Below are 27,447 nucleotides of genomic sequence, written 5' to 3' on the forward strand. Positions count from 1 at the left end.
TGGTTACTGCCTTAATATTTCTCTCTCGTAGTTTCCTCTTCTGTTGAGGTTTTTTTGTTACGCAATGGTTCGCAAGAGCTGAGCACTTGTGCAACTTGCCGCATAGCACAGGTGATGAAGTAAGACGAGGAACATGTGAACTACAAATTGTGTAAGGGAATATCCGAAACGAGGTGTTTTGGAAATCAGACACTAGGTTATCGCCGAACGCTAACGGGTCCTGGAATCCGGAAGTATTCGTACAAGCTTTGTACACATAGAAAACGCCCAGCATCGATGGTGTAGTTGTATCATACAGGTCCAAAAAGAACCCATGTTAACTGTACACCGGCAACATCGATGTAACATTTTCATCGACTTAGCCGCATCTGCTACGTCTATAGTTAAGTGCACATCTCCACAAAATCCACATGAGCATGCACATCTAAATATCCAATCTCCTACTTCCTAAAGACGCGCGAGGTTTTGAATATTTAAATCAGCTCAAGAATTGATGAACCGATTGCCTTTATTGTGAAAATTTAAGAGAACATCAACAAACCACATCTGTAGTCAATGGCCAGGTCAGGAATTCAGCGGCACACGCACTTCGAAGGAAGTCTAGCAGTGTTGCGTGCGCCAACGAATCGTTTTCGTCCATTGTTCTTTCTCGCGTTTGTGTCCGCTTTTATTGCGACAGCCAATCATCATCGGCCATCTTCTGTCGCGCGAGCGTTTATGTGCCCTCGTCACTAAGTTGCCTCGTCGCCTTTTTCGCTCTGCAGGCATCTGTATCTGCGTCGCGCGTCTGCATCGTGCCGCTTCGCAGGCGCGGAGCCCTCCGCCCGGTGTCGGAACGAAATGCTTTTTGTTCTGGTTTTAGTTTCGTTGCACTGAAAAATGTTCAGTTCCGGTTCTTCTCCCGAAAAAAGGAAAAAGATAATCTGTAACAGTTCATAACGGTTCGGGTTCGCATGCAGAAATTGTCGAAGGAAAGTATAACGATCAAAAACACAATATTTATTTTTCTCACTAAGTGAATTATGCATTCTGAGATCATTATAAGGGAATTACGAATTCTGAAGCCCTGGGTTTTGCTACGCTGTTGATCTGCTAGTGCACCGAGCGGCAGGCTTAGATTAGTGGAGCGCTTGACTGTCCATTGCTGGCATTATCCCCATTGCTATCCCTAAGTTACGCGTTAATGCTGACGTTGCCAGGCGTTGGTAGTTTCGAATTGCCGACTACCCCCTTGAACCGGAAACCGGTAAAAAATGTTTCGGTTCCACTCCGAAACAAAATAATACGAGTAAATAACTTTCCGGTTACGTTTTCGTTCCGGTCACAAATATGCTCCTTTTTTTTCGCTTTTGTTTTCGTTCCTTTCCGACACACTGCTCTCCACCGCTTGCGTGTGTATGCGTGTCTGTGGCGCCAGCTCAGTGCAGAGCGCTCGTGCCGTATATACCGGCGTCATTTTCCGACGTGCATCTCTTCGCTGGCTACACTTGCCGCTACGACGGTTCTGCACTCTTCACACGTGTGTTGGCGGCGTTTTTGAAACGATTTTTCTTAGCGTCCACATCTGTTACTGTGCTTTCTGTTTGTGCATGTCTGACTCAGGCATATAGATGTTTGCAGTTTATTTATAAGGGCACAAAGTTTCCATCTTTTCCTTTCTGTGAGAAGGGCTATAAAAACTTTTTGCTTTCTCTAGCTCTCTCTCTCTCTCTCTTTCGAGTGCGGAGAGGTGAAGGGCGGGTGCAGCACGCTTTTACGGGATGAATTTCTCCTAAGTTCTTTACTTTGTCTCTTACTATAGTGTGTGTTCTTTTCTTGCGTTCTCATTTGGTAATTTCTTAGCTAATATTTGGGATAGCGGGCTCTTAATACAGTACCCACATTTCCCATACTTCCGAAGCTAGTAAAGAACAGTAAAGCTGACGGAAGATGTGAACATGTGGCAGGACGGTCACACTGGATTCATCTTAATCACTCTAGGACTATGTAAGACTACGGGTTGCGTTCGCCGACCAGTAAAATGGCGCAAATAAAACTCGGGGGCCTTCAGGGCATTACTAATCCAACTATTATCTATGATTATTCAAATAATGGCGGCGTTCTTTCAGCGCCTCTTGAAGTACTCGTTGTGAACTTGAATATCAATGAAAATTGCGTTCTGCCCCCCTCCTGAGGTGGAGTGCTTTAGACCACGCACGAGAGGCGTCAAACTCCTAGCGAGTGATCGTCGCCAGTCGCATTCGTCGCTGCCATGGATGGTGACGCTTGTTTTCCCTGCGACGCCAGTGAGAAGCGTGCACCCGCCTCGTGCACGTGCTCGCACGCGCTCGAATAAAGGGCCGCGAGCCTTTTCGGCCCGGTGCTCTTTCTGCCGCGTGTCCCACGAGCAGAGAAGCGGCCCGCGAGGCGGAGCGCGGCAGCGCGCGCGTCTCCCAGGCGGCGTCGTGGTGGCCGGCGGGAGGGGGGCGAGACCGCCGGGCGCGCCGCCGCTCGACGGGACCCCGGCGTCAGTCTGTGCCGGGACGAGCCGGCGACCGGCGCGGACCGTGGTCGCCCCGAGCCGCGCCGCCGGACATGTGCCGCCTTGCTCCGCTGCCGCCGGTCGAGCCCGGGACGTCGTCCGACCGCGCGGCGCCAAGGGTCCCGCCGCAGCGCTGCGCAGCGGCTCTGTAGCTGGCGTCCGACCCCTCCCTTCGCCGATGCGACGGATGCGTCCTCAAGGACGTGCTTGCAGCTGTCTGAGGAGACTGTACGTTCGCTGTCTCGGTGGACGCGGAGAATTGTCGTCGGCCGTCCAACAGCGACGACGCAGCGTCCCCCGACGCGTCGTCGTGTCCAGTATTTCGCGGCCGCCGGACTTGGTTGGGAACGCGAAGGGTTGTGCTGAGTCAGAGTATGTGCAGAATTGGGGTCGCGCTTCATCGTGTAGGCCGGACATTGCGCTGTCGATGGCCCCGTAGCTGCACTAGTGGCTGTGCCTGGACTGCTCGCAAGATGCGGAAGAGTTTCGCCGCGGACGCCGGAAAGGAGCCGTGTATGCGTTCGTGTCATAGGGAGAGAGACTCGCCGTAGCGGCAGAAGAATGTTACCAGACATGTCAGAGGCGTGAAAGTGTGCCTGCCAGCTCCTTTCCCTGTAGATTCCAAAGTCTGCCCGCGTGTGGTGTCGTATCGAAACAGAAGGACTTAGGTATCTCTCGTCCACAGCCACTAAGACTGCGCCGTTTCGTATCAAAATCCACCGGAAAAAGCAAATAGTTGCTCTAGAGCGTTTTTTCACGAGCCAAATCCCTCTCGCAGAGGTACACGCGGTCCAAGGCGATCGCAGTGCGGTGGCAGGCACTGCGGGCACCGCTCTGCTCCTCCTCCCCGACGAACTTTTGATTGCTTTCAAAGTAGCCATCGCCGTGCCTCTGCGCCGTTCACCGCAAGTGCCCGCCCAACAGGCCCGAGCCTAGCCATGAATTACTCCGGCGGAACATCTTCCGTGCCCGGCAAGGGCCAGGGGGGACTGGAACGAAAACCCACCTCTGGAAGCACGAAGAGAACTTCGCCGCAGGACCCTGCCTTGCCCGAACAATTTTCGGTGAGTCACGGCTCGGAGCTCGTTCGCAGAGCAGGCTCGTATTTGTTTTCCCCTCGCAAGAAAAATCGCCCCGAGCCGCAGCTTATATGTCCGGCGTGCCTCCGTCGCGCCAATTCATCTTAGCGCGGCGGCGTGCGCTTCGCTCGGCCGCAGGGACCGCAAAAAGAGGAGGCGTCGTTGCGCTCGTAGATTTGTGCGTCGTTTGCGCCACGCACAAATCTGCGTGCAAATGTCGCAAGTACTGTGCTGTGCGAGGAAAGCGATATTTTGTTTCGTTCACCTGGCGCATGACAAACAACTTATGTGACACTGTGCTAGGTGCAATTTATATCCTTGCGTATATACGTAAGAATCGAAAGAAAAAGAGAGAGGGGGGTGGGGGGAGATTCGTGATACAAACGATCAAGGCGTAAATGGTCGATGCTACCATAAGCGCAGTTTTTCTACCGATATCTTCAACGGGGACGCAGACTGCTTACGGCTATGCTGGCGATACACAGCAATTATTGAGATGTTTTGCTTCGCCGACACAGATATATCTGGAGTGAAACTAAATACACGTAAAATTACCACTGGCGTCTTTGTTAAATCGAACGCTGTATAAGTGGCGTTTTTCGCGACCCGTTTTATTTTCTTTCGTGGGCCCCTCCTATAAAAATTCTGTAAGACTTTTCTTTTTTCCGACACTCGTATATATGCAAAACGCGTGAGGTGTTGCTGTGCGCGGCATGCATTCCTATAGCCTGCCGTGTCTTTCCGTTGCTACCAGCGCTCCCCTCGTTCAGCTTAGCTAGAATGCAGAATGTTCCGCCCTGCCGGCGGACGGCGTGCAGGGCCATTCGAGGACAGCATAGATTTGCGTCAACTCTTAGAACGCGTATACAGTGGCCCAAAGCATCAAAGAGTCTGATGCTGTATAGTTCGACATTGTTGAATGTGCGTGTGTGACTCTTGCAAATATAGGAGAAAACAACAAAATACGCTACATTGCCAAGTAAAAGCGGGGAAAACGTATTCGGTGGCATATGCTTGCCATCGTCGCGTAAAGTTTGACGTCTAGCTTCGCCAAGACCTTACACTCATTTCACAGTGTAGGCCTGTCGCAAGGTGTAATGCACACCGTTTACCAGTGCGATTACTTTCACAATTATATGGACGTCGTGAGGCACATTTGTTCGACAGGAGCAACACAAAAGTACTTGTTGCGCGTTTTTGAAAGACAGCGCTCGTTGGGAATATGTCGCGAAAATGCAGCCAGCGAACCCTTCCAGATATCGTCGAGCAGTTTTCAGTGCAAGTATTTGTCATTATGACCCCAGCGTCATTTATAATGCCACCTTGTTTGCACGAGTGACATGAAATGAAGCTTATTCGCCCATTGACCACAGCCCGTTTCCCGTGCATTGGGGGCACGTTAAAGATCCCCAAGTGGTCAGAATTAATCCGGAGTCCCCAACTACGGCGTGCCTCATGATCAAATCGGGGTGTTGGCACGTAAATTCCCAGAACTCAATTCAATTCCATTGATTACATGGGGAGGACCGAGAAAAAAAAAAGTTGCAGCAGCTAAAGATCCCAGCGGCCTCTATTACGTAGGCAGCTAGTCGCCAACATATCCAAATCAAAATATAATATCGTGTGCAAAAATCGCTTTTTGACATCCTGCTCACACACACACACAAAAATGTCTGTATTCGCGCAGTTTTTTACGCCTTTGCTCTCCCGTTCCCTTCTTGCAGTACATGTTTCTTCGTTTGATAATGAGCTGTTATCCGCAACCTGTCAAATGAAATGCACTTGTTACGTTCTCACTTCCCGGCCGGCACATGCGTGTGCAGGCCTGGCCATTAAATTGCCAGACGGGATGCTGCTATGACAAAAAACATATAAAAAAGCAATTTCAACACTTATTTGGTGTTATAATCATTTCCGATCACCCCTGTGTCTGCTTTTACATTTAATATTTTGCTCGTATTCTTCTTTTACCCCCCCCCCCCCCTCCCCCGCCTTTTTTTTAAATGTCTGTTTCAGAGTCACAGGCGCATGCTTATGTGCGCACGTTACGCGTCTCCCTAGTTCCGTTTATGCCTTATTCTTTCTTTTCTTCGCCAGAACGCTGCCGTTCGATGTAGGAAATGTAGCACATCCGTTATATGTTTTTGTGTCTGTGTGCCAGCACAGCACTTGTTGTTAACATGTTTGACTGTATCTTCTATTCATTATATGTATTCTCTTCAATGCTCCCAAAGTATACTTAGGGGGACCTGTCTCCGTCAAGATGCTTTTAAGCATCCGTTTCCCAACTACCCTTTTCTCCTTGGAAGACAAAGTAGAATCTGATTTTGATTATTATACCTTTTGATCTGTTCCATCCCTTGCAAATTTTTTATAGAAAGTCTATAGACAGTCTATAGACGTCTATAGAAATTTTTGTAAGGGAAAGAAGTGTAGCCCTCAGAGACAGTGGTAATAGCGGACATGTAGCTTTGTGTTTACTCTACCGATCTGGCTTCTGAGTCTCTAGAGTCTCAAGCTTCTATATATAGTATCGAACCAGGTCACTCACTTTATCTCACAGTTATCTCACACCGCCGCCACTGCTTATTGAGCTGCCCACGTTTTGAAGAACAAACGGTACCTCCACTCTACGGTTGCGTTTTCATTGAGTGGCGGATATTCCTTCATAACGAAACCCCGTTTAACAGCGATAACAGTGCCGAATCTGGAGACCTTCTGAAGAGAGTTGACGATCCTGAAATACCGTCAAAGGAAACTCATCAAGCACAGACCGCTCTGACACAGGGCTATCCTACTAATCGCGAAGCCATGAGTTCTATTAAAGACTGCGGCGGTCGCATACCAATGGCGCGCGAACACACATACACAAGAGGAAGAAGAAGAAAAAGAAGAAGGAGAAAATAAGAACGCACTCGTATTAAAAGTGATCCAAAGTGGTCAACACAAATGCGCAGCTGTGCTATATGCGGCGTTTCTCTTTGTAATTTAGCTTCTAGACGTAAAATTGCAACATTAATAATAAGATTTGCCAAGCGGGAGCCAACAAGCGGGACGACTCAGTACTGTGCCGTCCTAGCTGATGGACAGCTATCAACATTAGCGAGCTATAATGGTTTTACATGGCAAACACAATAATTCCAGAATTCAATTGATATACATTACACTTGTTTTGACAGAGTAATACTCAGCTTGAACGAACAGGAAGATACTACAATCAACTTTTCGCTCAAATGAAGCTTCCTTCAAATGAATGTAAACACGCGAGCTTTGTGGGGTGCCGGGGATGTTGTACTCGTAATTGTTCCTTGATCTGAACAAGTTCACTCCGATGGTGTTTTATAAAGCGGTGTTATACTGTAGTGACGAGAAACGCATGAACCTGTGTGCAAATGTAAACTGTCTCTCCGTTTAGTCGTGTGGACAGAATGTTCATTTTTTGACGTGTGTGAAAATAGCAGTATCAATGAACATCTCACAAATACAACTTTAAAAAAGTGGTGGTGTCTAATCATTTAAGCGCGAAATAGCTACAAGCGCCTTCATGTTGGGTCTTTAAGAGTCGCACTGGGTAACTTATACGACACACCGCCTGTTCGCCATCGCTTTTACATTTATGCCTTTACGTTTCCGTGTACTGGGTCTTTAGCTGACCGTATTTATACCACGGTTGTTTCCATGTGCGCTGTTAAGCAGCTGGATACAGCTCAACTAAACGAAGTTCTCGTTACTCTACAGATAAAAAGAAAACAAAAAGTACATCCTCTTAGATAATGTTTTCATTTCTTCAACGTAGTCTGCAGAATGTAGGGGTTGTACTTAGTAAACAACCCCTTTTCTATTCTTTTCTCTCTTCATCATTCACTCGGATGCTTTCACGCCGCCGTTATCGTCGTGATCGGCCGCTGGGCGAGACATATAAGAAATGAGGAGCGGGGAAAAATGGAGTGGTAAAAAAATTTGTACACTTCAGTGATTCCTTCGACTCTGAACTTATTTACTGCCACAGCAGCAAGATCTCGCAGTATAGACACCGCCATCTTCCTAAGAAGGTTGCGATGCACACGACATCGTCCTCGTCCACTACAATGTTGCCTATGGTGGCCTCCGAATTACATGCAAGAACGTAACCACTGTCAGAGTCTGTGCGGGGCGCAATACGCCGTGCAAATTGCGAAACTCCCAAGCTCCACAATAGCGCATTGGTCAGCTGATCGTTGGTCGTTGCCTCAGACGCGTGAGTTCGAATACAAGTGGTGAGCAGCAACGCTTTTTCTTCGCCATATGGCGAGGCTGAGTACGAGTAGGTGGCCTGGCAACGACTTGACGGTGACGACGGTGGCGTGACGACGTAACCAATATACGCAGTGGGCGGACGCAGACCCCGCTTCGGTCGCAGTACAATACGGCCCCAGAACGAATAGGTCCATTCGAAGAAGATTGCAATTCGACCATCATTTTAATCAGCTTTAAGAACGTACACATACTGATGAACGTGGCGTTTTGTGGCGCAAGGAGAACGTACACGCTACAAGCCAAAGGTTGATTTGCTGTCATAGAATATCGCCGACGCCTCTTCTGCGAGATAGCTTGTGCTGAAGGTCACGACTTTTTTGCATAAGCTATACTACGTATAAATGTATGCGCTTGTTCCGTATTCTGTGACTCGAACGCAGCGCTGCAGTATTTACTATCAATCTTGTGGTACGAGCTACTTGAACAACTGGTGCTCGAGATTAGTTTTTTTTTAACATCTTGGCCGAGAAAGAATACCGTGTCACTTTTCAGTAGCTTCCACGCCACTGCAGCGTCATTAGTAACGAGCCCGCCGATGACGCTGCTCAGTCAGCTTACGAAGACAGTGCAAGGGAATCGACCCAAATGTCAAGGACAGATGCAACTTGGAAACTCCCAGTGTTTGCCGGAGACATGGCATTGCCCATGTGGAACACGCCAAGGAACCGGCTGGCTTTCCCGGCCGCCGTTCCACGCTTGCTGCGTACTCTTCTTGTCTCGTGCAGATTTTCTCCGCGCGTCGTAGAAGCGTGGAAACCACTGCCTTTCTTGTGAGAAGCAGGTTGCAAGGAGCCGAAATACAAGTAGCGTCCTGTGTGAGTTGGCTGTCTGGAAACTGCGAACGACAAAGTAGGTACCTTTCTTTCAATCAGCATATCAAGGAACTGGAGCTTGCCATCGACCTCCTCTTCTACCGTGAACTGGATCGCTGCCTCCGTGCTGTTTAGGTGCGAAGTGAACGACTGAACTGCTTCTTTGTGAATGATGCAAAAACAGTCGTCCACGTAGCGAAAAAATGCCTTCGGAGCAGGGCTGAACGAAGAGAGCGCTCGACTTTCAAGTGCTTCCATTGTCAAGTTAGCGGCGGTTACCGATATAGAAGCTCGGTAGCGTGGAAGCTCGGTAGCGTGGTACGGCGGGAACTATAAGCCTGTGGTTACCCATGTTCTTTCTTGAATGCTGTTGAACAACAAATGGCACGTCCGCAGTTACCCTATGCTGCCTCTAGTCAAAAGCGCGCCGGAATACCATATATCCCGTCCACAAGTGAAGCTCTAAGCCGTATTCTGCGTTCATACAATATTCAAGTGGCACACATTCCAAACCAGAAACTACGACAATCACTCGTCAATGTTAAGGACAAATTACCAAAAGAGAAATACCCAGGTGTTGTGTACGTTGTCCCATGCGCGGATTGCGACTACGTGTACATTGTCACTGGACCGGAAACTAGCCTTCCCTGGCTATCGGTCCAGATATCTGTATAACCATGATTATGTAAAGAAAAATAAAGCACTTGCACTTGCAAAAAAAAAAAAAAAACTGGTGACTTTGAAAGGCGTCTTAAGCAGCACAATTATGACGTCAGAAAGGAAAATGTAAAATCCAGTGCTTTGGCTGAGCATGCCGCTTCAGGCGGCCACGCAATCGACTGGGGGAAGGCACGTGTCCTTGCCAGGGAAAAAAAAAAGGCTATCTCGACGCCTTCATCTCGAGTCGCTCATGATTCAGACTACGCCACACACTCTGAACAGGAGCGATGGCAATCTGCCGTCAGTGTATGCGCGCTGCCTGCGTCACGTGTTCAAGACTATTTAAGCGAGCTGCTCGAAAACCTTTTATTTTACCTGTGAACAAGGCTCCCGCGTGGGAGCCGCAACGTCTTCTTTTCTTTTAAATCTTACTTTGGTCGGCGTAGTGCCCCGGGTTTTTGTTTACCTTTTAACCATGTTTCATCCCGACCAGACGGGCTTTCGCCAAACACTGAACTTCATTAAGGGTGTAGATGTGTAGGTGTTTGGCTACCTCGACGGGTCTGTTGGGACAGTCCCGTGAGATGTGAAACAGAGTTGGCTTTCCACCACACCAAGGGCACTCGGCCTTGCATGTTTCGGAAAACATTTTGTTTAGTAAGTTATGACTTTACCCCTCATGTAAAGCCCCGTCTGTGGAACCTTGAGGTTGAAATTTAAAAAAAATTAAGCAATATGTTCGTTTGTATTTTACGGAGATCGTTGGCTTCCTGACTGTTGAGGGATTTGTTAGGTGGACCGAATGTCTGTCGGTCGAGTCTCTGATACGTGAGAATGTCTGTGCTGGAAGTGGGGATATGTGTGTATGAAAGTGCGATCACCTGCCCCGCTCGTTTGGAAAGTTCTCGAGATAGGGCGTGGGCTCTCCCGTTGCCCGGAAGGCGGACATGGCTGGGCACCATATGACTTTGTGGTGATGTTTGAGGTAAGTAGGGACCAGGTGCCTTATGTTTTTGGGAACCAAGCCTTTCATGAAGAGTTTACGGAAATCTTGTGAGTTTCATAAGATCACGGATCCATTGTCAGATTCTTCTTGCACTCTAATGGCGTTGGCAATTGCTGCCGCTTCCACTTCTACCGTAGAAGTGGTGACGATTTGATTGATGTGGATGAGGTCTAAGTTGTGATTTGCCGCTGTGTAGATGAATCCTCTCTTATTGGATAATTGTGCTGCATCTACGTATATGACGTCGGGATTATCCTTGTACATGTTGGTGAGCGCCTTGACTCTGGCCTCTCTTCTGTCCGGGTGTCTGGTGTGATGCATGTTCTTTAGAATAGGTGCAACAGAGATAAGTTCTCTAATGAGGGGAGGTAGCTCCTGTCCTTGTTAACATATATTGGATGCTGGAGGTAGCCCGCTCTCTTGAGGATCGCCCTCCCACAGTGGGTCCCACTGAGGCGTTCGCGTTAAGGTAGCAGTACTGCAGCCTTTAGCTCAACATAGGTATTGTGTACCCCTAGAGACAGGCGTTTGTCCGTGGCGGTATGTTTGGGAAGACCAAGCGCAGTTTTGTAGGCATTCCTGATAATGACTTCGGCTTTCTCACCTTCCGCTTTGCTTGTCTTGTGGTACGGAAGGCTATAGGTGATTATGCTTAGTACTAATGCGTGGATGAGCCTAACATTGTCTTTTCCCTCATGCCTGTCCGATGGCTGGTCGTCCTTTTGATCATTCTGGAAACATGTTTTCGTGGTTGTGTTTAGCGTGTCTAGAGTGCATCTGGCGCATCCATTGCTATGGATCCAGAAACCCAGGATGCGTATCAGATCCACTTCCTTGAATGTGTGTCCGTCCACTTAAATATTGATGGGACTGTTGCCTTTCTATCGTTGGTTGTGGATGCGTATCACTTCCGACTTCTCTCGTGCGCATTGGAGCCCACTGCTTTTGGCAAAAAGGGACATTGCATTTGCTGCTTGTTGAAGAGTGTCCTTCTTGTACCCGAAAGAGCCCTCGTTCGTCCAGAGAGTGATATCATCAGCATAAAGTGTGTAGCCTAGTTCTTCTATTTGATATAGGTGCCTGGATAGTATCTTCATGGCTATGCTGAACAGGATTGGTGAGATAACGGAGCCTTGAGGTGTACCCTTGTTGGGTATGTCGAACGGGTCTGACATAGTTTGATGCAGGCCTATAGTCATCGTTCTTCCATTCAAAAAGGATCTGACATAGTTATAGATCCTTACTCCGCAATGTGTGACGTTGAGCTCGTCGAGAACTCCTTCGTGTGACAGACTGTCGAAGGCTCCTTTCATGTCTAGGGCTAGTATGAGGTTTTCGCCTCAAGTGGGAATCTTGTTTAGCACTTCTTCCCCGATGAGCAGGAAGGCATCATCTGTGGAGAGGCCTGGCGTGAACCTGACCATATCTTCGGAGAAGTAGTGGTTGCGTTCTAGGTATCTTTGTAGTCTGGTAGTTATCACTCTTTCGAACATTTTCCCGAGACAGGACGTGAGGGATATTGGTCTGAGGGCTTCTAACGTATGTGGTTAGCCTGGTTTGGGGATGGTGATTATAGTGGCTTTTTCCCACCTATATCCTTCCTCTCTAGGAGTTGTTTCGCCATAAGCTATCAATCTTCATTTTTCGTCTTCTACACAAAGAGGTACCTGTTGAAAATTTTATCAGTACTAACAAAATCAGCTTTGCAGAGCTACAAAACCTACTACTTCCATAAGGTAGAACTTACTAGGGGAAGTAAACCACCTTTTTTACCTGAATGTCAAACTGGTATAGTATTCCATGTGAAATCAAATCACGTTCCTCGTTGCATTTGCTTTCTTAATTACTAAAAAAAATTGTTAGAAAATATACCTCGTTAATTGTTACCCGGCGTCTTCTTGTTCTTCTAGTTATGTTTATTGGTTCCTTTTCTTTCTCTTTTTTGTCGTTTTTTTAGCTGTGTTATATTGCTCATGTTATTTTTGTAAAGTCCAATGCTTCGTTGTATAAAGTGTTCTGCTTAAATTATGTATAATATCTGTAAGCAACTGACTGATGTATGTTAAAAATAATATTACTCATATCTTTATTAGGGTGTCTCCACTGCAGGTTTTAACTTTGGGACGCCCTATCCTGTTACTTATTCTGTAGCTGTTAAAATGTACCACACTACTGTAATAAATCTACAATTGCTATAACGTTACGCGCTGGGCATGTCAGATTTGTATATTTCGTCGGAAAGGACATCCCGGAATATGAACTGGCTTTTGTACTTATCGTCACCACGGTATTCTCGCGCGTCATAGTTTGTTTTGTGCAAAAATATGGGAACTGTCTTGAAATACGCCCCTGCCACGAAAAAAGAAAATTAGAATACTCTGGTGCGCAAACAATCGACGATGATTGTCAATGTAGGTGAATAGCCGAATGCTTCGAAAATGCTATTCGTCTCATTATCTGGGAATGGGTGCGCTTGCTGGCATATATTTGAGGCTGTGAGGATACTTATATAGTGTTTGTTGTTTCATTGCGTAATTCCTTAAAGAAAGGAGCCGTTGACCCGCACATCTCTCAAAGAGCTATATAATTGTAGATGTTCAGCGACGAACGCACACCGCAATAATAAATTGCGGTGTTTTACGAGTCAAAACCACAATATCATTATGAGGCAAGCTGTAGTAGGGGGGGATTCCGGATTAATCTGGACCGCCTGGGGTTATTTAACGTGCACCTGAATCTAAGTACACGCGCGCTTTCGCATTTCGCCCCAATAGAAATGCGGCCGCCGGGGCCGAGGTTTGGTCCCCTGACCTCGTGCTTGGCAGTGCAACACCACAGCCGCCAAGCAACCAAGGCGGGTGACGCGCAGCGTAACTCGGTTGCACCAGCGCGCGCCTCCTTGGCGTTGGCGCCTTTGTAGAAGCGGCGGAAGTCTAACCTACGACCCCCAACCTCTGGCCATAAAGGGAAAAAAAAAGCCAGATAACGCTATTCGCTAAAAAAAAATTTCAAGCAAATTTTCCTGTGACTGCGACCCGAGGACCCCGTCTGGACTACAACTATAGCGAACGGTTGTTTGTCTTTTTTGTGGGTTCAGCTATAGCTTCTGAAAAAAAAAAAAAAAAAAAATCTGCGGATCCCACGTACTGTGGGAATCGATATAAGCGAACTTTTGTACGCTGTTTGCTTTGAATGACAATAATTAGCGGGGATTTCGGCTGGGAATGTGTAATTTCTTCAGTGTTTATGTCCAATACGAGAGTGGTGATTTGTTGTTAAACGTTACCTTGCGTGCACCACTGCTGTTTGTCTCCGCAGTCCACAGAACACACAGGGAGATGTCTCTCCTTGAGGCATTGTTGTGCGTCATTGCTCATACTTCTGAGAGGGCTGAACATTATCATTGCCTCACATGGCACATCGCATCGTGGTAGCAGAGGTCTGCGCCACGTTTGGCTGCTTAGCGAAGACGCTTCTGTTCCTCGCGACGCTTCTTTCGGGCCTGGGTGTCCTCGACGCTGAGTGCACGCTTTGGAGCCATTTTGCTGGGGCCTGTTTACGTGCTCCTTCTGCAGGCGGGGCCAGCACGCTGTTGAGACGCCAGCTCCAAGCGCACTCTTCAGGCTGTGGACGATTGTAATGTTTACACTATCACAGCCCAGCACGCGACCTCCATAGCACAGCACCTGCATTTTTGTCGCATAGGAAAGCAAGCACAGCAGGTGCCATACGCACAAACTGTGAAACGCTGCCGCGGCGGCCGCGTTTGATGGATGGATGCTATGAGGGTCCCCTTTGGAACGGGGGAGGGGGGGTGGTTGCGTGACTAAGCTCTTGTTATTATATTGCCCAATGTCCGACCTATAATCGCCCCCCCCCAACCAAAAAAAAAAAAAAAACTGAAAAAGACCAGGAACAATTTCCATCGCCAAACTTTCTGAACACCTATTGAGATGTGCGGAGGCGAGCGGAATCTGTTGGTGTTGCAAGAAACCCAGCGGCGCGCGCGAACCAGACTATAGCAGCAGCAGCGCCCGGTAATTCGGGAGAAGAGGCAAAGAAAGCTTCGCTTTAAAACTAGGTCGTATAACTTATCGTCGAATTAAAAAAAACGCACACAGTTCGTCCCTTCGTGTCCATCGTACGCGCGTTGCGAATGGCGGGGGACGTGCCAAGAAAAAGCCGTTGCTCGGCCAAGTGTCCTCGCCACCCGTGTGCGGAAGAGAATCCGCGGCGCATCATCGTCCAGGTGGCGAGTCTGACGCCGATCGGGGGTGTGTGGGGCGCTGCCCGGGTACGCGTGGCCGGGGCAGATTTAGTCTCGCCCGCAGCAGCTGGCACTCGTTCTGTTCGGCGTGCGCGGCGCGCAGACGACGCCCAGAGGCAGTTTATCTCGTCTGTCCTTCCTCGTCTCTCTGCCGCTTCGAGCGGCGCTTTAGTTTGACATCGGCAACACGTGTCCCGCGATTGTTTTCTGGCAGGCCTAGACGGTGACAGAAGTTCATAAAGAGCCAGAAACGAAACTAAATAAGACAAAAAAAGAAATAGCGCGCCGCGGGGTGTACGGCTCAGCTTTTGCGTGCGGCCCTCCGGATAAAAGGGACCGAGGAGTACTTGTGTCCCAATCCTTGTTCTAGCGTTCAGTCCTTGTAGCGTTCAATCTGCCGTTTTCGCGAGAGCTGGCGCCCCGCCGTTCTTGTGGTAAACAATGCTGCATGAATTCATCTAAACAGTACTGCACGATCACAGTTACTTCTGCGCTCGCGGCGTCCGTTGAGGTGCGATCGTCTTTGCCAGGTGAGATAATCAAGGATGGTGTCGCTTATAACGCCAAGAAATGATGGAACAATCTATCACATCCAATTGCATCGCGTCATTCTTTTTACACTAGTTCGAACACGTGCGTCGCCATTTGCTGGGTCGGAGCTCTGCGTGCGCCAGCGCGGCCCTCGTGCAATCGGTTTCCTGCGAGTGTTCTTTGCATTCAACAAAAAGCTAATTCACATGTGATAACTTAGTCCATCGCCGATTCTATTCTTTCGGAATATTCTCTAATCGCAGTAAATGAAAAAAAAAGCAACAACAAATAGCTTTGCAAAGAAGGGAGATCGAACGTTCACGAGCGCATTCAAGAAGGACGACGTTAAGCAATAAAATGCGCAAAGACACAGCTAACACAAGAGTAGTGATAGTTTCGCAGCTGTGCAGGTGTTCCTTTTCTTTAGTGTTATTTTTTCTTTGCGTGGTAATTTGGGAGCGGTTTCGGTCTTTTTTCGGTCTTTGATGGTTGCCAGTGTGCAAGCGAAAAAAATAATATAGTACAAAGAGAGCTGAAATATTGGTATGTAGAAGAGTGCCAGAGCTATTGACGAGCGCTCCACGAAAACCGAGCATATATATATATATATATATATATATATATATATATATATATATATATATATATATATATATATATATATATATATATATATATATATACTTTATGAGATATAACGCATGCACGCACGGACGGGCGGAGGCCCACATACACTCGCCGACCCACACAGTGCAATACTAATTCTGATGATTTCATGAGTACACAGGAACCCAAATAAATGATTGCTTTGTGAGTAATTGTGTGCGATATGCTTATCTAGCCCTGTGCAGTACATTTCTTGTTATAAAACTCTTCAAATGATAGTGTGCCTTGAAATGACCCGCCATTAAACAGTATCCCACGGGAAGTTGATGCCTCCCAATTTCTGAGGAATGCGGGACGAAAGCGGGTGATGTGCATGTGATCGGTGATGCATCGCGCCGCACTGGAGATGATCATGGCTGATCTGCTTAAGCTACAGGTAACGCAAAATGTAAAAAAAAAAAAAAAAAAATACATGCGGATCTCACGTGCTGCGGGATCAGTTTAGTGGAAGCTTTCTTTGGTGTTTGCGAGGAACGCTGTCCATGTTTAGCGACCATCTGCAAGTACAGAGCGCACGACCAAGTTGCACACATTTTGACCGGGAATCGCCACGCTCAACGTAAATGAATGGCGCTCCAACACAGCAGACACATCCAACCAGATGCCAGAGTCTATCACACACCTTACACACTGTACCAAACTCATCCTGCATGGAGTGTTCCTCAAAATACCGATTTGCACCTGTAAATAACATGATGCGGTTCCGCTGCCGTCTGATCACTGCCTATTGACGCCGGCTGGTTTCGAGCTTACGAAGAAGTGCACGTTCGCGCTTAAAGCCCTTCTTCGCTGCGTATCTACGCTGCTCCGCTGTGCCTGTTTGCAGGAAATTATTTTATTTGTTAGTTCGTAGTCTTCAGGTTGCTCACTTCTGAATTTCACAGCCCTATAAGTAAACCTTCGCGGACTGTCTTTGTACGAAGGCACGTCCAAAATAAATGGTAGGCATCCGCTGCAGACACGGGAGCGGAACAAATGGTGACCGCGCTTCCCGGTCCTCATCGCCGCCACTCGAAGCTGCTCCACTTCGATCGTGTTTACGAGTCAGCATGAGTTCGCGTTATAAACCATGCTTCGCCGCGTATCGAAGACGTTTAGGCTTCGCTGCACGCTTCTTCTGGGCCTCTGTCCCTCCGCACTTATTGTATACGTGTTGGCCTCATTTTGTTCATGCTTGATCTCCGCGTCCGCGCCACAATTTATCCATTGCCCCGAGCCGCCACGGTATGCACTATCTGGGGGACCGGCCCATCTTGAAAGACAGACATCCTGCAAGACGCCAGCAGACAACCCCAGCAAAGTTATGGGAAGTGGGGGGGGGGGGGGGGGGCACAGAAAATATCAATTAAAAAAAGTGAAAGGCGCTTTGGCATCCCTACGTGGATTAATGCGAAAGCATTGCGAAGTCTTCCCGATGACGACTCGTTTTACGAAACGTAATGGTATTGTTTTCACGTTGTCTTGTATCATTTCTCGCATCACGTGCCTTGGCCTCGTTTGCATACCTACGCGGACGTCTAAAGGAGCCGGGCGGATGCAGCTACAGACTGAAAAGTCGAAATCGAAGGTACGTCCATTGAAGCCCACGACAGAACTCACCGCACCGACTAGCAGCGCCGCGACGTGCATCGCTATATATAGACCGGCCACGAGCGCGGTCTGCTTCTGTGACCACGTGAGTTTATAAGGCGAAAGCCTGTCTAGGCTTATGGTGAAGTTTGTGTCAGCAGACCTGACCGCCGGAATGTCCGCCGGTGTCCGCCGAAGCGTCATCTCGCCATATGAAGAGAGATTAAAGACAGATTAAAGAATGAAAAATGATTGATAGTGACAGTTAGTGAATGATAACGTTATAATAGAGATTGGTAGAGGCTGATAATGACTAGTAATAACTAATAATGACTACTAATGACTTATAATGACTACTAATGACTCCGAAATTACCAATATGTCTGACGCAGGCTTGTGATGACCACAATTGATTAGAAATGACTAGAAATGTCTAGTAATTAGTAGTAATGAGTAAAATGATTACTAATGACTTGTAATTACTACTAATGACTACGAAATGGTGAATATGTCTAACGACGGCTTGTAATGACCACAGTTGATTACAAACGACTAAAATGCTTACTAGTGAGCAGTAATTACTAATAATGACTAAAATGACTTGTAATGACTAGTAATGACTACGAAATGACCAATATGTCTAACGACTTGTAACGACTACAATTAATTAGAAATGACTAAAGATGCTTAGTAATGACCAGTATGAGATTTGGCGGTCGTAGTCGTAGGGATGAACTTGACTCTTCGTCGGGACTTAGGCGAGCAGGATTTATTTACATTATATACATTTGAACATGGGATGCATTTACACAGTCTAGCGTGACTCCCAAATGGAGCCCGCAAGACGAAGCATACAGCACACAGCTCACGAGTACATTTCGAGCACAGAGCACGACGACGAGCACCCTCTAGCAGCCGACACTCGCTGCTTATAAGCACTTGGTCCCCCCTTGATTCCAAGGGGACGGAAACGTTCGCCCAGTCATTGTAAACATGCCGCCTCTCCCCGGGACGGCTTACACACACACACACACACACACACACACACACACACACACACACACACACACACACACACACACACACACACACACACACACACACACACACACACACACACACACACACACACACACACACACACACACACACACACACACACACACACACACACAGCTGCATGGCCCGGAGTCGACTTCAGAGGGGCTTCGTAGAACTCGGAGCCGATCCAGGTAGCGAGCCCGGGTAGCACATTGTCTTGCGTCTTGGTCGGCGCGTGGGAAGGAGCCTACGACGACGTTCCCGCGGCAACTCCCCCACCCGTAGCAGATCAGGTCCGCGTTGGGGACGTCGGTAACAATAGTTGGCCCGCCGAACTCATTCCGTCACAACGGCGACGAGGCTAGAGCGTAACGTTGGTGGTTTCAGCACAAAGCCTGCTTCGTCAAACGCATCCTAGCTGAAGCGACGGAGAGTGGAGGACGTGCGTATTGTTACCGACACAAAGTCGACTTAGTCACGCCGTGGCTAGAGGTTGGCGGCGGCGTTCCAAGATGAGGTTGCCACCGCTGGCGTAAATGGCTGGCAAACTTGCACTGCAGCTGGCCGTTCTTAACACCAGTAATGTCTAATAATGACTACGAAATGACCAATATGTCTAACGACAACAAACGACAAACGACAAAGAAGAGACGGAGAAGACGCAAAGGGAAAGAGGCGAATGATAAGAGGAAGAGGATGAAGAGTAGGCTTTCGCAGTTCACCTCTTCAGAGAGATCTTAAGAGACCCTGTAATTTTTGTACCAGCTCCATGGAAGGTTCGTCTATCGGAGCGCATGACAGAACTCACCGAAATCACATCACCGACTGGTAGTGGGCCAGTGCTTTCAGCGCCTTTGCAGAAGTAGGGCTGGGACGATGAGCGGCATCGGAGCCAGCTGGGGAAGAAGACCACGACGAACACGCGATCAGTGGCACGAGCGTGTCTCTGTGACCACGTGACTTTTTTTACGATCTCAGGCCACGCCGCCGAATTTTCCGCTTCATGAATCATATCATGCTTTCGCATTACATAAAAAAAAAAAAAAAACGGTGGCACTATCCAACGGGATAAGGTTCTGAATTCGAAAACGGGAATCGCACTTCTCCAATGTATAGTTTCCTCCTTAATGCGTCATGCGGCTTCCTCTGGGAAGCCGCATGACGACGTTGCGAAAAGGTTTCCTGAGCGCCGCCGTTATGGTAACGCCAGGAAATTTCAATAAGCAGCTGCGAGAAGTCGATCCTTTGACGAATTTGCGCGTACTGAAGTCGCTTGCGTTCTCTCAAAAATCAATGCTTTAGAGTGGCTGTCTACTCACCTTCAGTCACATTAGAGAAATCAGACCTTCGAGAGCGTTAGCAGCTTTCGTAGATCCATAGGTGGGTACTGAAACAAGTGAAAGGCTGATTTAGACCAGCGGCCTTAAGTGAGTTCCATAATGCGTTTCCTTGTCGAATTCACCGAATGATAGCCGATAAATTACCGACAGGTATGGTGGAACTATTGAAGCGTCGCCTTGTTTTCCACGCCAAACCAACTAGGTTAACAGAGAAGCCCGCCAGGTATATTAAAATTAAATTATGGGCTTTCACGTGCCAAAACAACAATCTCATTACGAGGCACGCCGTAGTGGAGTGACTCCGCAAATTTGGACCTCATGTGGTTCTTTAACGTGCACCTAAATCTAAGTACACGTGTGTTTCGCGTTTCGCCCACGTCGAAATGCGGCCGCCATGGCCGTGATTCGATCCCGCGAGCTCGTGCTTAGCAGCCCAACACCATAGCCACTAAGCAACCGTGGCGGGTGCCCGCCAGGGAGACTGCTGACTGGTCTGCAACTGGTTTTCGGGTTGTTAACACCCATTTCAATTGCACTCGGGCCTCCCAGAAGCTTTTGAAGCTTGCATCAAGCATCAAGGTAACTCGACCACTATACGGAAACTCCAGATGCTTGGAAGGACACCCGCCAATCGGGAAGTTGGCTGCATGGCACTGCCGGGCTCCTTTTTTTTTGTTTTTTAAACCGCAGTTGTGGTGACATGGTAGAGCGTCCGCCTCGTATGCGGGGGAGGTACTTGGTGCGAACCTTGGCGCCGCCGGAATCCCTTCCAGTTTCTTTCTGATGGGTAGAGATGTTCCACAACCTGGCGCTCTGTTTCTTACGTGGGTTCTCATCTCGAAAGCGTACCCTATGAAGATTTGCTAGGGTGTCTGGGCACCTTCCTTCCACCAGAACCTCGGTGAAGTATTCCGGTATCCACCGCTGCCGTGCGAGGCCGGCGAGTGCTGCCGCCGAGCACGTGCGCCTAACATGCAGTGGCCCCATTTTATTGCGTGAACATTAAAACGGAAGACCTCGCGAAGACGTGCAAATAACCACACTGCACCTGGTCAAGGCAAAGTCGATTTCTGCCGCATTACTGACTACCATTGATACGATGCCGTTTGCAAAGCCTGCTGCCCGACGCGCCCTCCAGAAATGTCCCTAGTCTGCTAAAACGTTTCAGCCAATTCTGGGGTGACAGTTTTCAGAAATACAAAAAATCTTAATGGGACAGATTTGATCTATGCGCCCGCAGACAGTACATGTGGCAAGCTAGAGCGCATTTGTATTATTTTATTGTTGTTTCAACAGCTCTCACAATTTTAAAACGGAAATAGCTGTGCTGATGCGACTTATTTTACTATTGAAGTAATTTTACACGCTGAAAAAAGTATTACAGCAGTAGCTTAACCTTGGTAATTATATAGCTTAGCGTTTGCTTGCACAGTTTGTTTCTTGGCGCATATAATATTTCCGTCATGGGTAATACCTTACAAAAGTTAACATAGGAATTCCGCACCCGGCAATTTAGACTTTTCTCAGATTTTTCCTCTGGTAATTTGAACCTCTGGCATGGCAATGTATCAATTCAGTCCCTCGTACTCCACTGTACTCAAGAAAAAACCTCGAAAAAGACAGATTATATGATACCTTTCGTAGCTGACTCTGTGTTATCTTTTGTTTGTTATTCTTTAAAAGCACGGGGAATGTGGGAGACGGAAATCCGAGGCGATGAGAAAATTGAGAACAAGGTGAAAGCAGGAGCCAACATTTCCACAAGTGGACTTGTCTTTTTCAATGTGTATGTGCTGCCTGTCTCTCTTGAAAAAGAAAACTCCATTTGTCGAAACGTTGGCTCCTGCTTTCACCTTGTTCTCATTTTGTTATTCTGCCACTTCGGTTCTCAATTCATCTTATATTTTTTTCATTGTTGGGCACGTTTCTGCAGACGCACTGTTCAACGGCAGTACCATATATTGCAGATAAGAAGGAGATTGTTAGCAGTAGTCGAAGCTAGCCTCGCAAGAGCTGCCTGCAACTGCTGCTCCTGACAGCAGCCTCTTGAATGGAACGTTTCGGGCATTCTCCTGTCTAGCCACCCATCCCATTTGCGGCAGTGACAGTCATTTTCTGTGGTTCGTGGAATTGGAGCGCTTTGATGCAGTGTGTAATCAGAGTAATATAATAGCTCTTTCCCAAGCACTCGTTCTACACGAGAGAGATAGAGAGAGGGGAGAGAGAGAGAAAGGAAAAATGCAGCATCTGAATAATTCTGTGAACGGTCTGCATGCATAATGACACTGAGGCACTTAGGTACCGGCATGAGATATACGAGGTGTGACACAAAAAAAAAAAAAAACGAGACTGGTCCAATAACTTATTGTACTTACTGAATCAGTTCTCTGTGACATTATCACCTTCAAAGTAGTCCCCTTCAGCTTTCACACAGTTCTGCATTCGTTGCTGCCATTGTTGGTAACAGTTCTGGAACGAGGTTTTTGGAAGGCCCTTCAGGAGATTCTCCGTTTTTGCCTGAACCTCTGCAACTGAGGTAAAATGGGTTCCCTTTAAGCAAGATTTAACTTCAGGAAATAAAAAAAAAGTTGCATGGAGCCAAATCAGGTGAATAAGGAGGATACCCCATCACAGTAATGTTTTTGCTGGTCAGAAACTGCTTGACAGATAGGGCCGTGTGAGCGGGTGCATTGTCCTGGTGCAACAGCCATCAATCACTCCACAACTGTGACCTCTTTTTCCTAATTGTTTCACGAAGTCTCTTTAGTACTTCAATGTAGTAGTGTTGATTAACAGTCTGACCTCTGGGAAACCACTCAATCATTAGAATTCCATTAATATCAAAGAAGACAATTAACATTGCCTTGAATTTTGATTTTGACATGCGTTCTTTTTTGGGTCTTCGGGATCCTGGAGACTTCCACTGCATTGACTGGCGCTTACTTTCTGGGTCATAGGTAAAAATCCATGTCTCGTCACATGTTACAACAGATTCCACCAAATTTGGCTCGTTTGCAATGCGTTCCAACATGTCCACACACATGTCTTTACGGCACTGTTTTTGGTCATCGGACAGAACCTTTGGAACAACCTTCGCAGAAATCTTCCTCATGTCTAATTCGTCCGCTAAAATGCGCCGAGCAGCTTCCCTATCCAAGTTAACCAACTGTGCCACTGCACGAACACTTAATCTTCGGTCACCACGGATCACATCACGAACTTTGGCAATGTTTTGGTCTGTAATCACTGACCTTGGGCGCCCAGCACGTTCATAATCTTCCACACTGTCCCTTCCCCCTGAAAACCGCTTATGCCATTCAAACACACGGGCACGATACAAAGTTTCATCTCCATAAGCCTCGGTTAACATTCGAAATGTTTCCGTGGCTGATTTCTTAAGTTTCACAAGAAACTTGATGTTGATTCGCTGTTCGGTTTTTCCATCAGACATTTTTCCGGCAGAAGGCAGTTGCACGTGTTCACTCAATGACGCAGCGCTTCTAACTGGCGGGACTGGTTCCGTCGAAACTGGCCGCATGAAAAGAGGAGGTGTGTGGGATAACGTCAGCAAAACAGTTGTTGCCAACTCCAATCCTTTTTCAAGCTACACACTTAGTCTCGTTTCTTTTGTGTTACACCTCGTATTGTTTTCAAACATGCGTTGACTGCCGCTTCGCACTCGCTCAGGGACGTGAATTTGCAACCGGAATGACTAATTAGCACAAGGTTCCGCTCTATCACCTCTATTTTCTTTTATATGTTCGCAAAAAATTATCGCTTCATATCGATTGTGGAATAAGAGAATGAGACTCAGCGAAGTGTCGGAACATTGCACATAGTCACTCTTCGCGTTAGCTACTGGAAGTGCTGCAGCCAGAAAAACAGAGAGAGAAGAAAAAAGTCGCAATAACCGTCGTTTTGGAGAAAGACGCGGTCACAATCACACAAGAATTCGCGTTGCACCAAGTCTCGCGTTTTATCATTCATGTTGCTGCTGTCGTTGCCGAGAGCTCACTTCTGTATATAAAGAAAAAGAGAACATATTTTATTCAAAGGAAGACAAAACGGTCATCGATTGATCGTCTGTTGAAAGTATACTAAGTTTAGTAATACTTGTTGCTGGGCTAGTCGGTTCACACTGTATTACGGACCATAAGAACTATGGCCACTTAGCGCAAATGAACGAAAAAATAAAGGGAGGAAGGCACAAGGTGAGCGCTCACTTTCTCCCTTCCTCCCCTTATCTTTATGTCGATTTGCGCTAAGTGGCCATAGTTCCTCTGGTCCGTAATACCCGTAATACACTATGTTAAATTCAGCGGTGTTGTCCCCGCAGAGACATGTTACAAGAGCTTAGCTTGTCTTGTGAGTCTGGGAAAGTTGCTGAGAAGTATGACATGTCTGACGATGCTTTTGCAACGAAGCAAGAATTGGGCGAGATTGCTCACATCGCCTCTGCGGCTTCTGCTTTGTGTGATGTTTCGACGATCTTTTCCATTTTATTAGCGGCTGCATTATCATACCTGGAATCACTCGTGTGGAGCTCAAGTATCATACTGAGTGCTCCTGTCATGAAAATATTTGACATCCCAGACGTCAATTGGAATTTTGGCTATACGTGAGGGCAATGTGCCTAATGCGCACTCTCAGCACCTCCGCCGCAATGTGCATTTGTATTGGTGTGTCCCGGGCCATATCAATGGTTGCCGCTGTTGACACGCATTTTGACAAATCAAGACATTCTGAGAGCCCAAGATTGAATAGCTTGCAGAGCCCGTACCCCCCATCTTATGAAACCACCTTCAGAAAGGCGGCAGGCAACCTTTTGTGATACCATCTCTAATTAGTACACCAGCCTTTCATCAGGCTTCACCTCCGCGACTAAGCAATCGAGTCCTACATGGTGTTTAGGTCGACCCTGCAGTGCGCCTCGCTGTAGCAGTAATTAAAAAAAATGAGCTGTCATCTCTCGCTGTTAAACAACTGTGCCTGCCCCTTTTGCAAAAGATATACGCCGACCGTGTGCGTATCTATAGTAGGGGCTCAGTAGCTCTCTAATCTTCGTCCAGAGCCGTGCTTTTCCCAGCTCATCACTGTCAGTTTCAAGACGTGGTACCCAACGACTTTGACAGCTGCGGAATGTGCAGCTCTTCGCTGCACTTCGTCTACTCCGCCAAGAACAACTTCGAAGTTGGTCAATATTCAGTGACTCGAAGGCAGCCCTGCAGACTTTGCTGTCAGCCATGCGACGCGGACCACACAAAGAACTGGTATTCGAGATTAGAGAACTTATCCATACCTTGGCGGAGAAAGGTGACCACGTGACATTTTAGCGGCTTCCGAGTAACTAAGACGTGGAGCAAAGAGGAATCGATACCGTTCAACGTCAGATGCCAATAGAAAACTTCGCGTTCTCGGACGAGATATCACGTTCTCCATGTGGAACACTCCAAGTGTTCAAAACAACTGGCCGCTCTGCCTCGACTCTTCGCTCCACCTTCGCATCCCAACATGGTCTCTGCTGACACGTGACCAACCAGCTTTGTCGCCTATAGCTTGGAGGGGTTTTTGCGAAGTCTTGCTTTTCGCATAGAAATGGCCGACGACGCCTACTGCGATGATTGTGGTCGCGAGGAGATACTTCGACACGTTCTGTGTGACTTTCCTCGCTACAGCGCACAGAGACGACCACTCCCAATCGTACTTGCTCCGTTTGATCAAAAACTATTTTCAGAGCAATCCATTTGGAAATGTTAAAGGCATTGCATCATAAAGTCACGAAATCAATGCTACATTTTTAAAGACAACAAACATGGACAAGCGGCTGTAGTCTGAAATACTGTTCGTTGTGGGTGCAAGCGATCCTGTGCGGTGAGAAGTCTGCGGTGATAGTGACCAACTGGGATTGTGTGTCTGTGCTGCCTGCCCCCATCTCTCTCTCTCTCTCTATCTCTCTCTCTCTCGCTCTCTCTAGTTTCTTCTTATTTTTCTACCTCCCCCTCCCGCGTTCCCCATTGTAGGGTAGCAAATCGGATTTTCTTTTCTGGTTAACCTTCCTGCCTTTCCTGTTGTCTCTTCCTGGGTTTTACCTAGCTGTAGAGAACTCTAGATTGATTTCAACTTCTTCGTATTTCTTTGGCCTTGTTTACCTTTTTTTACGCGCGCTGGTGTTGCCATAACTTCCGTGTTGAAAGGAAGATGCTTTTCGACAGCACGAGAAGAAAAGGGTCTCCAAAAGCACGTGCAGAACAGTTAGTTTTCCCGGAAGGACCGCATATAGTGCACAAGCTAGCAGGCGTCCCGAATTCTGCTTCCATTTATCTGAGAAAATGCACTGATGGACTCGTGGTGGCACATCTTCGTGACACGGAAATAAACGCTCAGGCAGAAAAATTGCCGGCACTGACTTTTTGGTTATCTCTGCCTGTAGCAATCCCACCACCCATGGTTCGATGTTCTCTGTGCGTGTGTGTGTTTTTTTAAGCTTCTTCTTTGCACGCACCACTCATGTTCAGACAGGGATTTAACCTCTAATCCTCAAACTTCTTTGTCTCGTTCCTTTTTTCTTCTTTTTTTATTAGCGGCAGGTCTGTCAATGCCGTGCAAGTATAAATGAGCCTTCCGTTGTCTAGATGGTTTTATTAACTGTGAAGCAGCGTCTATACTCTTGTCTTTGTCGACGGAACATACGAAAGCATCACGACTCGCGTGAATAAAAAAGATAAAGTGGAAACAAGGTTGGGAGGCCTAAAGTAATGCCTAACAGCGACTACGTCCCACATTAAATTGACAAACATGTTTTCTGTGTGATGTCTACAGGCTCAATTTCTTTCGGCTGCTTTCTGTTCATCTCAGTCTTGCATGAGAAGGACGCCAGAAACGCGAACGGCACGGGCTGCAATTGTATGAGTTTAAACACTGCCGAAAGGAAAGCAAGGGCGCAAAGAAGACGGCGAAGAAAAACAAGACCGAGTGAGAAGGTGGGCTGGGGGTTGGCGTCCGAGGAGGAGAAGGGCGAACGAGCGGTTGGTTGAATTGGAATTCGTCACGACACAGTCGCCTCGAATCGGGGACAAGCTGTCCTCGTAGCTCCCTGAAACTGCTAGAGCCTTTGAACTTTTCCGCTCTCTCATTTTTCATCTGCATTAAGCCCGAATTGCGAACGAGCGGCGCCTCGAGCGCCGCCGCCAAGATGGAAGAGGAAGAGGGAAAGGGGGGGGGGGGGCGAGGGGGGCCTGACTGAAGCGGGCTCCTTAACGGCCGCTGACGCGCGCGCGTGCATCGCTGTTGGCAGGGCCTGTCCGCTCGGTTACGTAGGGAGAAAACGTGCACTTGTTTGCCCATCACGTCTGGCGATCGATGCGTGCAAACGATGTTCAAAGTACGGCAGGCTTGGAGACTTCTTGCAAGCACCCACTGGACCCATCGTGGCTGGCGTTCACAGAGCCAGCGCATATAGGCGCGCTCGCTCCCCGAGCTGCTTATTCAACGCAAACAACAAAGAAGCGGGCTCGTCAAACACGCGCGTGCAGTCAAACAGACGGGCACGCTTGTGTGTGTGTGAGATTTTTTTTTACATGTCACAAGCATCATCGTGCTCGCTGAATGCTTGCCCGGTGATCCGTCAGGGAGTGTACCAAAAGTAACGTACTACATTGG

General features: G+C 47.7%; 1 protein-coding gene across 1 annotated transcript in view; it reads left to right on the top strand.

Annotated features, from left to right (window-relative positions):
• Positions 1-2,522: 2,522 nt before the first annotated feature.
• LOC126545871 (prolyl endopeptidase FAP-like) overlaps positions 2,523-27,447 on the top strand; it is a 464,583-nt gene continuing 439,658 nt past the window's right edge. The window contains exon 1 of the mRNA XM_050193891.2: positions 2,523-3,585. Within this exon, the coding sequence (XP_050049848.1) occupies positions 3,460-3,585 (126 nt within the window). The 5' untranslated portion in view covers positions 2,523-3,459. The remainder of the gene's footprint in view (positions 3,586-27,447) is intronic.

Source organism: Dermacentor andersoni, chromosome 1 (assembly GCF_023375885.2).
Source record: "Dermacentor andersoni chromosome 1, qqDerAnde1_hic_scaffold, whole genome shotgun sequence".
NCBI lineage: Eukaryota > Metazoa > Arthropoda > Arachnida > Ixodida > Ixodidae > Dermacentor > Dermacentor andersoni.